The 16,105-nt window shown below is 47.5% G+C and overlaps 1 protein-coding gene across 1 annotated transcript in view; it reads right to left on the reverse strand.

Annotated features, from left to right (window-relative positions):
- The window catches only part of LOC137347841 (protein AMBP-like), a 522,339-nt gene that overhangs the window by 420,181 nt on the left and 86,053 nt on the right, over positions 1-16,105 (reverse strand). The window contains exon 2 of the mRNA XM_068012887.1: positions 5,031-5,173. Coding sequence (XP_067868988.1) covers positions 5,031-5,173 — 143 coding nt within the window. The remainder of the gene's footprint in view (positions 1-5,030; positions 5,174-16,105) is intronic.

Consider the following 16,105-nt stretch of genomic DNA (forward strand, 5'->3'; position numbering starts at 1 on the left):
AGTTCCACATGGTGCACACTGTACCATCAGTTCCACATGGTGCACACTGTACCATCAGTTCCTCATGGTGCACACTGTACCATCAGTTCCACACAGTGCACACTATACCATCAGTTCCACATAGTGCACACCGTACCATCAGTTCCGCACAGTGCACACTGTACCATCAGTTCCCCACGGTGCACACTGTACCATCAGTTCCACATAGTGCACACTGTAGCATCAGTTCCCCACAGTGCACACTGTACCATCAGTTCCACACAGTGCACACTGTACCATCAGTTCCGCACAGTGCACACTGTACCATCAGTTCCACACAGTGCACACTGTACCATCAGTTCCACATAGTGCACAATGTACCATCAGTTCCACACAGTGCTCACTGTACCATCAGTTCCACATAGTGCACACTGTAACATCAGTTCCACAGGGTGCACACTGTACCATCAGTTCCACACGGTGCACACTGTACCATCAGTTCCACACAGTGCACACTGTACCATCAGTTCCACAAAGTGCACACTGTACCATCAGTTCCACACGGTGCACACTGTACCATCAGTTGCACACAGTGCACACTGTACCATCAGTTCCACACAGTGCACACTGTACCACCAGTTCCACATAGTGCACACTGCACCATCAGTTCCACATAGTGCACACTGTACCATCAGTTCCACATGGTGCACACTGTACCATCAGTTCCATATAGTGCACACTGTGCCATCAGATCCACATGGTGCACACTGTATCATCAGTTCCACATCGTGCATACTGCACCATCAATTCCACATAGTGCACACTGTAGCATCAGTTCCACATAGTGCACACTGTCGCATCAGTTCCACACAGTGCACACTGTCACATCAGTTCCACATGGTGCACACTGTAGCATCAGTTTCACATGGTGCACACTGTACCATCAGTTCCACATAGTGCACACTGTAGCATCAGTTCCACATAGTGCACACTGTCGCATCAGTTCCACATGTTGCACACTGCAGCATCAGTTCCACATAGTGCACACTGTTGCATCAGTTCCACATGGTGCACACTGTACCATCAGTTCCACATGGTGCACACTGTAGCATCAGTTCCACATAGTGCACACTGTTGCATCAGTTCCACATGGTGCACACTGTTGCATCAGTTCCACATGGTGCACACTGTACCATCAGTTCCACACGGTGCACACTGTAGCATCAGTTCCACATGGTGCACACTGTAGCATCAGTTCCACATAGTGCACACTGTTGCACCAGTTCCACATGGTGCACACTGTACCATCAGTTCCACATGGTGCACACTGAAGCATCAGTTCCACATGGTGCACACTGTACCATCAGTTCCACATGGTGCACACTGTACCATCAGTTCCACATGGTGCACACTGTACCATCAGTTCCACATGCTGCACACTGTAGCATCAGTTCCACATAGTACACACTGTACCATCAGTTCCACATGGTGCACACTGTGGCATCAGTTCCACATGGTGCACACTGTGGCATCAGTTCCACATGGTGCACACTGTAGCATCAGTTCCACATAGTGCACACTGTACCATCAGTTCCACACAGTGCACACTGCACCATCAGTTCCACACAGTGCACACTGCACCATCAGTTCCACACAGTGCACACTGTAGCATCAGTTCCACATGGTGCACACTGTACCATCAGTTCCACACAGTGCACACTGTACCATCAGTTCCACATAGTGCACACTGTAGCATCAGTTCCACATGGTGCACACTGGACCATCAGTTCCACATGGTGCACACTGTACCATCAGTTCCACACAGTGCACACTGTAGCATCAGTTCCACATGGTGCACACTGTACCATCAGTTCCACACTGTACCATCAGTTCCACACAGTGCGCACTGTCCCATCAGTTCCACATGGTGCACACTGTAGCATCAGTTCCATATAGTGCATACTGTACCATCAGTTCCACACAGTGCACACTGTACCATCAGTTCCACATAGTGCACACTGTACCATCAGTTCCACATAGTGCACACTGTACCATCAGTTCCACACAGTGCACACTGTACCATCTGTTGCACATAGAGCACACTGTCCCATCAGTTCCACATAGTGCACACTGTAGCATCAGTTCCATATAGTGCACACTGTACCATCAGTTCCACATGGTGCACACTGTACCATCAGTTCCACACGGTGCACACTGTACCATCAGTTCCACATAGTGCATACTGTAGCATCAGTTCCATATAGTGCATACTGTACCATCAGTTCCACATAGTGCACACTGTACCATCAGTTCCACACGGTGCACACTGTACCATCAGTTCCACATAGTGCACACTGTACCATCAGTTCCACACGGTGCACACTGTACCATCAGTTCCACACAGTGCACACTGTACCATCTGTTGCACATAGTGCACACTGTCCCATCTGTTCCACAGAGTGCACACTGTAGCATCAGTTCCATATAGAGCACACTGTACCATCAGTTCCACACGGTGCACACTGTACCATCAGTTCCACATAGTGCACACTGTCCCATCAGTTCCACATAGTGCACACTGTACCATCAGTTCCATATAGTGCATACTGTACCATCAGTTCCATATAGTGCACACTGTCCCATCAGTTCCACATAGTGCACACTGTCCCATCAGTTCCATATAGTGCACACTGTAGCATCAGTTTCATATAGTGCATACTGTACCATCAGTTCCATATAGTGCACACTGTCCCATCAGTTCCACATAGTGCACACTGTCCCATCAGTTCCACATAGTGCACACTGTAGCATCAGTTCCATATAGTGCATACTGTACCATCAGTTCCACACAGTGCACACTGTCCCATCAGTTCCACATAGTGCACACTGTCCCATCAGTTCCACATAGTGCACACTGTAGCATCAGTTCCATATAGTGCATACTGTACCATCAGTTCCACATGGTGCACACTGTACCATCAGTTCCACACGGTGCACACTGTACCATCAGTTCCACACGGTACACACTGTACCATCAGTTCCACACGGTACACACTGTACCATCAGTTCCACACGGTACACACTGTACCATCAGTTCCACATAGTGCACACTGTACCATCAGTTCCACATAGTGCACACTGTACCATCAGTTCCACATAGTGCACACTGTACCATCAGTTCCACACGGTGCACACTGTACCATCAGTTCCACATGGTGCACACTGTACCATCAGTTCCACATAGTGCACACTGTACCATCAGTTCCACATAGTGCACACTGTACCATCAGTTCCACATGGTGCACACTGTACCATCAGTTCCACATGGTGCACACTGTACCATCAGTTCCACACAGTGCACACTGTACCATCAGTTCCACATAGTGCACACTGTACCATCAGTTCCACATAGTGCACACTGTACCATCAGTTCCACACAGTGCACACTGTACCATCAGTTCCACATGGTGCACACTGTACCATCAGTTCCACATAGTGCACACTGTACCATCAGTTCCACATAGTGCACACTGTACCATCAGTTCCACATGGTGCACACTGTACCATCAGTTCCACATAGTGCACACTGTACCATCAGTTCCACATAGTGCACACTGTACCATCAGTTCCACATGGTGCACACTGTACCATCAGTTCCACATAGTGCACACTGTACCATCTGTTGCACATAGTGCACACTGTCCCATCAGTTCCACATAGTGCACACTGTAGCATCAGTTCCATATAGTGCATACTGTACCATCAGTTCCACATAGTGCACACTGTACCATCAGTTCCACATAGTGCACACTGTCCCATCAGTTCCACATAGTGCACACTGTAGCATCAGTTCCACATGGTGCACACTGTACCATCAGTTCCATATAGTGCACACTGTACCATCAGTTCCACATAGTGCACACTGTCCCATCAGTTCCACATCGTGCACACTGTCCCATCAGTTCCACATAGTGCACACTGTCCCATCAGTTCCACATAGTGCACACTGTAGCATCAGTTCCACATGGTGCACACTGTACCATCAGTTCCATATAGTGCACACTGTACCATCAGTTCCACATAGTGCACACTGTCCCATCAGTTCCACATAGTGCACACTGTACCATCAGTTCCACATAGTGCACACTGTACCATCAGTTCCACATAGTGCACACTGTCCCATCAGTTCCACATAGTGCACACTGTAGCATCAGTTCCACATAGTGCACACTGTACCATCTGTTGCACATAGTGCACACTGTAGCATCAGTTCCACATGGTGCACACTGTACCATCAGTTCCACATAGTGCACACTGTACCATCAGTTCCACATAGTGCACACTGTCCCATCAGTTCCACATAGTGCACACTGTACCATCAGTTCCACATAGTGCACACTGTCCCATCAGTTCCACATAGTGCACACTGTAGCATCAGTTCCACATGGTGCACACTGTACCATCAGTTCCACATGGTGCACACTGTACCATCAGTTCCACATGGTGCACACTGTACCATCAGTTCCACACGGTGCACACTGTACCATCAGTTCCACATAGTGCACACTGTACCATCAGTTCCACATAGTGCACACTGTACCATCAGTTCCACACGGTGCACACTGTACCATCAGTTCCACATAGTGCACACTGTACCATCAGTTCCACACGGTGCACACTGTACCATCAGTTCCACACAGTGCACACTGTACCATCTGTTGCACATAGTGCACACTGTCCCATCAGTTCCACATAGTGCACACTGTACCATCAGTTCCACATAGTGCACACTGCAGCATCAGTTCCACTTGGTGCACACTGTACCATCAGTTGCACACGGTGTACACTGTACCATCAGTTCCACAAGGTGCACACTGTACCATCCGTTCTCATAGAATGTCAGTGAGCTGAATTGTTAACTCTGCTCCTCTCTCCACAGATGCTGCCAGACCTGCTGAGTAATTCCAGTATTTCCTGCTTTTATTTCTCGTAATAATGGCCCCTGAGTCAGAAGCAGCACCGTAGACAAGGTGTAAATATAGAGATCTTACCGATCATATACAAATTTGCAGTGGAGTTCATTCTTATCCTCAGTGGATGATAAAACTATCTTGCTCATAGTCATCATTTTCTTATATTTAATGAACCAGGAACAATTGCAGCCAGCTCCGATCGAAAACCATGTCCCAAGATACTGAAAGGAAACAACATGATTAAAATTACAGTCCCCAAACCCAGTCCCAGAGTTACTGCATTACCTACAGTCCCCAAACTCAGACCCAGAGTTACTGCATTAACTACAGTCCCCAAACCCAGTCCCAGATTTACTGCATTAACATCAGTTCCTAATCCCAGAGCCGGAGTTACAGCATCAACTACAGTCCCTGAGCCCAGACCCAGAGTTACTGCACTAACTACACTCCCTGAGCCCCCACCCAGATTTACTATATTAACTACAGTCCCTGAGCCCAGACCCAGAGTTACTGCATTAACGACAGTCCCCAAACCCCGACCCAGAGTTACTGCATTAACTACAGTCCCCAAACACAGACCCAGAGTTACTGTATTAACTACAGTCCTTGCGCACAGACCCACAGTTACTGCATTAACTACAGTCCCCAAACCCCGACCCAGAGTTACTGCATTAACTACAGTCCCCAAACACAGACCCACAGTTACTGCATTAACTACAGTCCTTGGGCCCAGACCCACAGTTACTGCATTAACTACAGTTCCTAAACCCAGACCCAGAGTTACTGCATTAACTACAGTCCCTGAGCCCAGCCCCAGAGTTACTGCATTAACTACAGTCCCCAAACCCAGTCCCAGAGTTACTGCATTAACTACAGTCCCCAAACCCAGTCCCAGAGTTACTGCATTACCTACAGTCCCCAAACCCAGACCCAGAGGTACTGCATGAACTACAGTCCCCAAACCCAGTCCCAGAGTTACTGCATTACCTACAGTCCCCAAACCCAGTCCCAGAGTTACTGCATGAACTACAGTCCCCAAACCCAGTCCCAGAGTTACTGCATTACCTACAGTTCCCAATCCCAGAGCCAGAGTTACTGCATTAACAACAGTTCCTCAACCCAGACCCGGAGTTACTCCATTAACTACATTCCCCAAACACAGACCGAGAGTTACTGCATTAACTAAAGTCCCCAAACCCAGACCCAGAGTTACTCCATTAACTGCAGTCCCCAATCCCAGACCCAGAGTTACTCCATTAACTGCAGTCCCCAAACCCAGACCCAGAGTTACTGCATTAACTACAGTTCCTAAACCCAGACCCAGAGTGACTGCATTAACTACAGTTCCTAAACCCAGACACAGAGTTACTGCATTAATTACAGTTCCTAAACCCAGATCCCGAGTTACTGCATTAACTACTGTCCCCAAACCTAGTCCCAGAGTTACTGCATTAACTACAGTTCCTAAACCCAGATCCCGAGTTACTGCATTAACTACTGTCCCCAAACCTAGTCCCAGAGTTACTGCATTAACTACAGTTCCTAAACCCAGATCCCGAGTTACTGCATTAACTACTGTCCCCAAACCTAGTCCCAGAGTTACTGCATTAACTACAGTTCCTAAACCCAGACACAGAGTTACTGCATTAACACAGTCGCCAAACACAGACCCAGAGTTACTGCAATAACTACAGTCCCCAAACCCAGACCCAGAGTTACTGCATTAACTACAGTCCCCAAACCCAGACCCAGAGTTACTGCATTAACTACAGTTCCTAAACCCAGACCCAGAGTTACTGCATTAACTGCAGTCCCCAAACCCAGACCCAGAGTTACAGCAGTAACTATAGTCCCCAAACTCAGACCCAGAGTTACTGCATTAACTACAGTTCCTAAACACAGATTCCGAGTTACTGCACTAACTACAGTCCCCAAACCCAGACCCAGAGTTACTGCATTAACTACAGTTCCTAAACCCAGACCCAGAGTTACTGCATTAACTGCAGTCCCCAAACCCAGACCCAGAGTTACTGCAGTAACTATAGTCCCCAAACTCAGACCCAGAGTTACTGCATTAACTACAGTTCCTAAACCCAGATCCCGAGTTACTGCATTAACTGCTGTCCCCAAACCTAGTCCCAAGTTACTGCACTAACTGCAGTTCCGAAACCCAGATCCCGAGTTACTGCATTAACTACAGTTCCTAAACCCAGACCCAGAGTGACTGCATTAACTACAGTTCCTAAACCCAGACACAGAGTTACTGCATTAACACAGTCGCCAAACACAGACCCAGAGTTACTGCATTAATTACAGTTCCTAATTCCAGATCCCGAGTTCCTGCAGTAACTACTGTCCCCAAACCTAGTCCCAGAGTTACTGCATTAACTACAGTTCCTAAACCCAGATCCCGAGTTACTGCATTAACTACTGTCCCCAAACCTAGTCCCAGAGTTACTGCATTAACTACAGTTCCTAAACCCAGACACAGAGTTACTGCATTAACACAGTCGCCAAACACAGACCCAGAGTTACTGCAATAACTACAGTCCCCAAACCCAGACCCAGAGTTACTGCATTAACTACAGTCCCCAAACCCAGACCCAGAGTTACTGCATTAACTACAGTTCCTAAACCCAGACCCAGAGTTTCTGCATTAACTGCAGTCCCCAAACCCAGACCCAGAGTTACTGCATTAACACAGTCGCCAAACACAGACCCAGAGTTACTGTATGAACTAGAGTCGCCAAACCCAGACCCAGAGTTACTGCATGAACTACATTCCCTGAGCCCAGACCCAGAGTTACAGCATTAACTCCAGTCCCCAAATACAGACCCAAAGTTACTGCATTAACTACAGTCCCCAAACCCAGTCCCAGAGTTACTGCATTACCTACAGTCCCCAAACTCAGACCCAGAGTTACTGCATTAACTACAGTCCCCAAACCCAGTCCCAGATTTACTGCATTAACATCAGTTCCTAAACCCAGAGCCGGAGTTACAGCATCAACTACAGTCCCTGAGCCAAGACCCAGAGTTACTGCACTAACTACACTCCCTGAGCCCCCACCCAGATTTACTATATTAACTACAGTCCCTGAGCCCAGACCCAGAGTTACTGCATTAACGACAGTCCCCAAACCCCGACCCAGAGTTACTGCATTAACTACAGTCCCCAAACACAGACGCAGAGTTACTGCATTAACTACAGTCCCCAAACCCCGACCCAGAGTTACTGCATTAACTACAGTCCCCAAACACAGACCCAGAGTTACTGTATTAACTACAGTCCTTGCGCACAGACCCACAGTTACTGCATTAACTACAGTTCCTAAACCCAGACCCAGAGTTACTGCATTAACTACAGTCCCCAAACACAGACCCACAGTTACTGCATTAACTACAGTCCTTGGGCCCAGACCCACAGTTACTGCATTAACTACAGTTCCTAAACCCAGACCCAGAGTTACTGCATTAACTACAGTCCCTGAGCCCAGCCCCAGAGTTACTGCATTAACTACAGTCCCCAAACCCAGTCCCAGAGTTACTGCATTAACTACAGTCCCCAAACCCAGTCCCAGAGTTACTGCATTACCTACAGTCCCCAAACCCAGTCCCAGAGTTACTGCATTAACTACAGTCCCTGAGCCCAGCCCCAGAGTTACTGCATTAACTACAGTCCCCAAACCCAGACCCAGAGTTACTGCATGAACTACAGTCCCCAAACCCAGTCCCAGAGTTACTGCATTAACTACAGTCCCCAAACCCAGACCCAGAGTTACTGCATGAACTACAGTCCCCAAACCCAGTCCCAGAGTTACTGCATTAACTACAGTCCCCAAACCCAGTCCCAGAGTTACTGCATGAACTACAGTCCCCAAACCCAGTCCCAGAGTTACTGCATTACCCACAGTCCCCAAGCTCAGACCCAGAGTTACTGCATTAACTACAGTTCCCAATCCCAGACCCAGAGTTACTGCATTAACAACAGTTCCTAAACCCAGACCCAGAGTTACTGCATTAACTGCAGTCCCCAAACCCAGACCCAGAGTTACTGCATTAACTACAGTTCCGAAACCCAGATCCCGAGTTACTGCATTAACTGCTGTCCCCAAACCTAGTCCCAAGTTACTGCACTAACTGCAGTTCCGAAACCCAGATCCCGAGTTACTGCATTAACTACAGTTCCTAAACCCAGACACAGAGTTACTGCATTAACACAGTCGCCAAACACAGACCCAGAGTTACTGCATTAATTACAGTTCCTAATTCCAGATCCCGAGTTACTGCATTAACTACTGTCCCCAAACCTACTCCCAGAGTTACTGCATTAACTACAGTTCCTAAACCCAGACACAGAGTTACTGCATTAATTACAGTCCCAAAACACAGAACCAGAGTTACTGCATTAACTACAGTCCCTGAGCCCAGACCCAGAGTTACTGCATTAACTACAGTCCCCAAACCCAGACCCAGAGTTACTGCATTAACTACAGTCCCTGAGCGCAGACCCAGAGTTACTGCATTAACTGCAGTCCCCAACCCAAGACCCAGAGTTACTGCATTAACACAGTCGCCAAACCCAGTCCCAGAGTTACTGCATTAACTACAGTCCCCAAACCCAGACCCAGAGTTACTGCATTAACTACAGTCCCTGAGCGCAGACCCAGAGTTACTGCATTAACTGCAGTCCCCAACCCAAGACCCAGAGTTACTGCTTTAACTACAGTCCCCAAACCCAGACCCAGAGTTACTGCATTAACTACAGTCCCCAAACCCAGACCCAGATTTACTGCATTAACTACAGTCCCTGAGCCCAGCCCCAGAGTTACTGCTTTAACTACAGTCCCTGATCCCAGCCCCAGAGTTACTGCATTAACTACAGTCCCTAAGCCCAAACCCAGAGTTACTGTATGAACTAGAGTCGCCAAACCCAGACCCAGAGTTACTGCATGAACTACATTCCCTGAGCCCAGACCCAGAGTTACAGCATTAACTACAGTCCCCAAACCCAGTCCCAGAGTTACTGCATTACCTACAGTCCCCAAACTCAGACCCAGAGTTACTGCATTAACTACAGTCCCCAAACCCAGTCCCAGATTTACTGCATTAACATCAGTTCCTAAACCCAGAGCCGGAGTTACAGCATCAACTACAGTCCCTGAGCCCAGACCCAGAGTTACTGCACTAACTACACTCCCTGTGCCCCCACCCAGATTTACTATATTAACTACAGTCCCTGAGCCCAGACCCAGAGTTACTGCATTAACGACAGTCCCCAAACCCCGACCCAGAGTTACTGCATTAACTACAGTCCCCAAACACAGACGCAGAGTTACTGCATTAACTACAGTCCCCAAACCCCGACCCAGAGTTACTGCATTAACTACAGTCCCCAAACACAGACCCAGAGTTACTGCATTAACTACAGTACTTGCGCACAGACCCACAGTTACTGCATTAACTACAGTTCCTAAACCCAGACCCAGAGTGACTGCATTAACTACAGTCCCCAAACCCCGACCCAGAGTTACTGCATTAACTACAGTCCCCAAACACAGACCCACAGTTACTGCATTAACTACAGTCCTTGGGCCCAGACCCACAGTTACTGCATTAACTACAGTTCCTAAACCCAGACCCAGAGTTACTGCATTAACTACAGTCCCTGAGCCCAGCCCCAGAGTTACTGCATTAACTACAGTCCCCAAACCCAGTCCCAGAGTTACTGCATTAACTACAGTCCCCAAACCCAGTCCCAGAGTTACTGCATTAACTACAGTCCCCAAACCCAGTCCCAGAGTTACTGCATTACCTACAGTCCCCAAACCCAGTCCCAGAGTTACTGCATTAACTACAGTCCCCAAACACAGACCCAGAGTTACTGCATTAACTACAGTACTTGCGCACAGACCCACAGTTACTGCATTAACTACAGTTCCTAAACCCAGACCCAGAGTGACTGCATTAACTACAGTCCCCAAACCCCGACCCAGAGTTACTGCATTAACTACAGTCCCCAAACACAGACCCACAGTTACTGCATTAACTACAGTCCTTGGGCCCAGACCCACAGTTACTGCATTAACTACAGTTCCTAAACCCAGACCCAGAGTTACTGCATTAACTACAGTCCCTGAGCCCAGCCCCAGAGTTACTGCATTAACTACAGTCCCCAAACCCAGTCCCAGAGTTACTGCATTAACTACAGTCCCCAAACCCAGTCCCAGAGTTACTGCATTAACTACAGTCCCCAAACCCAGTCCCAGAGTTACTGCATTACCTACAGTCCCCAAACCCAGTCCCAGAGTTACTGCATTACCCACAGTCCCCAAGCTCAGACCCAGAGTTACTGTATTAACTACAGTCCCCAAACCCAGACCCAGAGTTACTGCATTAACAACAGTTCCCAATCCCAGAGCCAGAGTTACTGCATTAACAACAGTTCCTCAACCCAGACCCGGAGTTACTCCATTAACTACATTCCCCAAACACAGACCCAGAGTTACTGCATTAACTACAATCCCTGAGCTCAGACCGAGAGTTACTGCATTAACTAAAGTCCCCAAACCCAGACCCAGAGTTACTCCATTAACTGCAGTCCCCAATCCCAGACCCAGAGTTACTGCATTAACTACAGTCCCCAAACCCAGACCCAGAGTTACTGCATTAACTACAGTCCCCAAACCCAGACCCAGAGTTACTGCATTAACTACAGTTCCTAAACCCAGACCCAGAGTTACTGCATTAACTGCAGTCCCCAAACCCAGACCCAGAGTTACTGCAGTAACTATAGTCCCCAAACTCAGACCCAGAGTTACTGCATTAACTACATTTCCTAAACCCAGATTCCGAGTTACTGCATTAACTACAGTCCCCAAACCCAGACCCAGAGTTACTGCATTAACTACAGTTCCTAAACCCAGATCCCGAGTTACTGCATTAACTGCTGTCCCCAAACCTAGTCCCAAGTTACTGCACTAACTGCAGTTCCGAAACCCAGATCCCGAGTTACTGCATTAACTACAGTTCCTAAACCTAGTCCCAGAGTTACTGCATTAACTACAGTTCCTAAACCCAGACACAGAGTTACTGCATTAACACAGTCGCCAAACACAGACCCAGAGTTACTGCATTAATTACAGTCCCAAAACACAGAACCAGAGTTACTGCATTAACTACAGTCCCTGAGCCCAGACCCAGAGTTACTGCATTAACTACAGTCTCCAAACCCAGACCCAGAGTTAATCCCTTAACTGCAGTCCCCAATCCCAGACCCAGAGTTACTGCATTAACTACACTTCCTGAGCCCAGACCCAGAGTTCCTGCATTAACTACAGTCCCCAAACCCAGACACAAAATTACTGCTTTAACTACAGTCCCCAACCCCAGACCCAGAGTTACTGCATTTATTACAGTTCTTAAACCCAGACCCAGAGTTAATCCATTAACTGCAGTCCCCAATCCCAGACCCAGAGTTACTGCATTAATTACAGTTCTTAAACCCAGACCCAGAGTTACTGCATTAACTACAGTCCCCAAAACCAGACCAGAGTTACTGCATTAATTACAGTTCTTAAACCCAGACCCAGAGTTACTGCATTAACTGCAGTCCCCAACCCCAGACCCAGAGTTACTGCATTAATTACAGTTCTTAAACCCAGACCCAGAATTACTGCTTTAACTAAAGTCCCCAAACAAAGTCCCAGAGTTACTGCATTAACTACAGTCCCCAAACCCAGACCCAGAGTTACTGCATTAACTACAGTTTCTAAACCCAGACCCAGAGTTACTGCTTTAACTAAAGTCCCCAAACAAAGTCCCAGAGTTACTGCATTAACTACAGTCCCCAAACCCAGACCCAGAGTTACTGCAGTAACTATAGTCCCCAAACTCAGACCCAGAGTTACTGCATTAACTACAGTTCCTAAACCCAGATTCCGAGTTACTGCATTAACTACAGTCCCCAAACCCAGACCCAGAGTTACTGCATTAACTACAGTTCCTAAACCCAGACCCAGAGTTACTGCATTAACTGCAGTCCCCAAACCCAGACCCAGAGTTACTGCAGTAACTATAGTCCCCAAACTCAGACCCAGAGTTACTGCATTAACTACAGTACCTAAACCCAGATCCCGAGTTACTGCATTAACTGCTGTCCCCAAAACTAGTCCCAAGTTACTGCACTAACTGCAGTTCCTAAACCCAGATCCCGGGTTACTGCATTAACTACAGTTCCTAAACCCAGACCCAGAGTGACTGCATTAACTACAGTTCCTAAACCCAGACACAGAGTTACTGCATTAACACAGTCGCCAAACACAGACCCAGAGTTACTGCATTAACTACAGTCCCTGAGCCCAGACCCAGAGTTACTGCATTAACTACAGTCCCCAAACCCAGACCCAGAGTTATTGCATTAACTACAGTCCCCAAACCAAGACCCAGAGTTACTGAATTCACGACAGTTTCCAAACTCAGTCCCAGAGTTACTGCATTAATTACAGTTCCTAAACCCAGATCCCGAGTTACTGCAGTAACTACTGTCCCCAAACCTAGTCCCAGAGTTACTGCATTGACTACAGTTCCTAAACCCAGATCCCGAGTTACTGCAGTAACTACTGTCCCCAAACCTAGTCCCAGAGTTACTGCATTGACTACAGTTCCTAAACCCAGATCCCGAGTTACTGCATTAACTACTGTCCCCAAACCTAGTCCCAGAGTTACTGCATTAACTACAGTTCCTAAACCCAGACACAGAAGTACTGCATTAACACAGTCGCCAAACACAGACCCAGAGTTACTGCATTAATTACAGTCCCAAAACACAGAACCAGAGTTACTGCATTAACTACAGTCCCTGAGCCCAGACCCAGAGTAACTGCATTAACTACAGTTCCTAAACCCAGATCCCGAGTTACTGCATTAACTGCTGTCCCCAAACTCAGACCCAGAATTACTGCATTAACTACAGTTACTAAACCCAGATCCCGAGTTACTGCATTAACTGCTGTCCCCAAAACTAGTCCCAAGTTACTGCACTAACTGCAGTCCCCAAACCCAGATCCCGGGTTACTGCATTAACTACAGTTCCTAAACCCAGACCCAGAGTGACTGCATTAACTACAGTTCCTAAACCCAGACACAGAGTTACTGCATTAACACAGTCGCCAAACACAGACCCAGAGTTACTGCATTAACTACAGTACCTGAGCCCAGACCCAGAGTTACTGCATTAACTACAGTCCCCAAAGCCAGACCCAGAGTTATTGCATTAACTACAGTCCCCAAACCAAGACCCAGAGTTACTGAATTCACGACAGTTTCCAAACTCAGTCCCAGAGTTACTGCATTAATTACAGTTCCTAAACCCAGATCCCGAGTTACTGCATTAACTACTGTCCCCAAACCTAGTCCCAGAGTTACTGCATTAACTACAGTTCCTAAACCCAGACACAGAAGTACTGCATTAACACAGTCGCCAAACACAGACCCAAAGTTACTGCATTAATTACAGTCCCAAAACACAGAACCAGAGTTACTGCATTAACTACAGTCCCTGAGCCCAGACCCAGAGTAACTGCATTAACTACAGTCCCTGAGCCCAGACCCAGAGTTACTGCATTAACTACAGTCCCCAAACCCAGACCCAGAGTTACTGCATTAACTACAGTCCCTGAGCGCAGACCCAGAGTTACTGCATTAACTGCAGTCCCCAACCCAAGACCCAGAGTTACTGCATTAACACAGTCGCCAAACACAGACCCAGAGTTACTGCATTAACTACAGTCCCTGAGCCCAGACCCAGAGTTACTGCATTAACTGCAGTCCCCAACCCAAGACCCAGAGTTACTGCATTAACTACAGTCCCCAAACCCAGACCCAGAGTTACTGCATTAACTACAGTCCCTGAGCGCAGACCCAGAGTTACTGCATTAACTGCAGTCCCCAAACCCAGACACAAAATTACTGCTTTAACTACAGTCCCCAACCCCAGACCCAGAGTTACTGCATTAACACAGTCGCCAAACACAGACCCAGAGTTACTGCATTAACTACACTTCCTGAGCCCAGACCCAGAGTTACTGCATTAACTACAGTCCACAAACCCAGACACAAAATTACTGCTTTAACTACAGTCCCCAACCCCAGACCCAGAGTTACTGCATTAATTACAGTTCTTAAACCCAGACCCAGAGTTAATCCATTAACTGCAGTCCCCAATCCCAGACCCAGAGTTACTGCATTAATTACAGTTCTTAAACCCAGACCCAGAGTTTCTGCATTAACTGCAGTCCCCAACCCCAGACCCAGAGTTACTGCATTAATTACAGTTCTTAAACCCAGACCCAGAGTTACTGCATTAACTACAGTCCCCAAAACCAGACCAGAGTTACTGCATTAATTACAGTTCTTAAACCCAGACCCAGAGTTACTGCCTTAACTAAAGTCCCCAAACAAAGTCCCAGAGTTACTGCATTAACTACAGTCCCCAAACCCAGACCCAGAGTTACTGCATTAACTACAGTTTCTAAACCCAGACCCAGAGTTACTGTTTTAACTAAAGTCCCCAAACAAAGTCCCAGAGTTACTGCATTAACTACAGTCCCCAAACCCAGACCCAGAGTTACTGAATTAACTACATTTCCTAAACCCAGACCCAGAGTTACTGCACTAACTACAGTCCCCAAACCCAGACCCAGAGTTACTGCAGTAACTACAGTCCCCAAACCCAGTCCCAGAGTTACTGCGTTAACCACAGTCCCCAAACCCAGACCCAGAGTTACTACATTAACTACAGTCCCCAAATCCAGTCCCAGAGTTACTGCAATAACCACAGTCCCCAAACCCAGTCCCAGAGTTACTGCATTAACTACAGTTCCTAAACCCAGACCCAGAGTTACTGCATGAACTACAGTCCCCAATCCCAGACCCAAAGTGACTACATTAACTGCAGTCCCTGAGCCCAGACCCAGAGTTACTGCATTAACTGCAGACTCCAAACCCAGACCCAGAGTTACTGCAGTAACTACAGTCCCCAAACTCAGACCCAGAGTTACTGCATTAACTACAGTTCCTAAACCCAGACCCAGAGTGACTGCATTAACTGCTGTCCCCAAACCTAGTCCCAGAGTTACTGCATTAACTACAGT

This window comes from Heterodontus francisci, chromosome 32, assembly GCF_036365525.1.
Source record: "Heterodontus francisci isolate sHetFra1 chromosome 32, sHetFra1.hap1, whole genome shotgun sequence".
Taxonomy (NCBI): Eukaryota; Metazoa; Chordata; class Chondrichthyes; order Heterodontiformes; family Heterodontidae; genus Heterodontus; species Heterodontus francisci.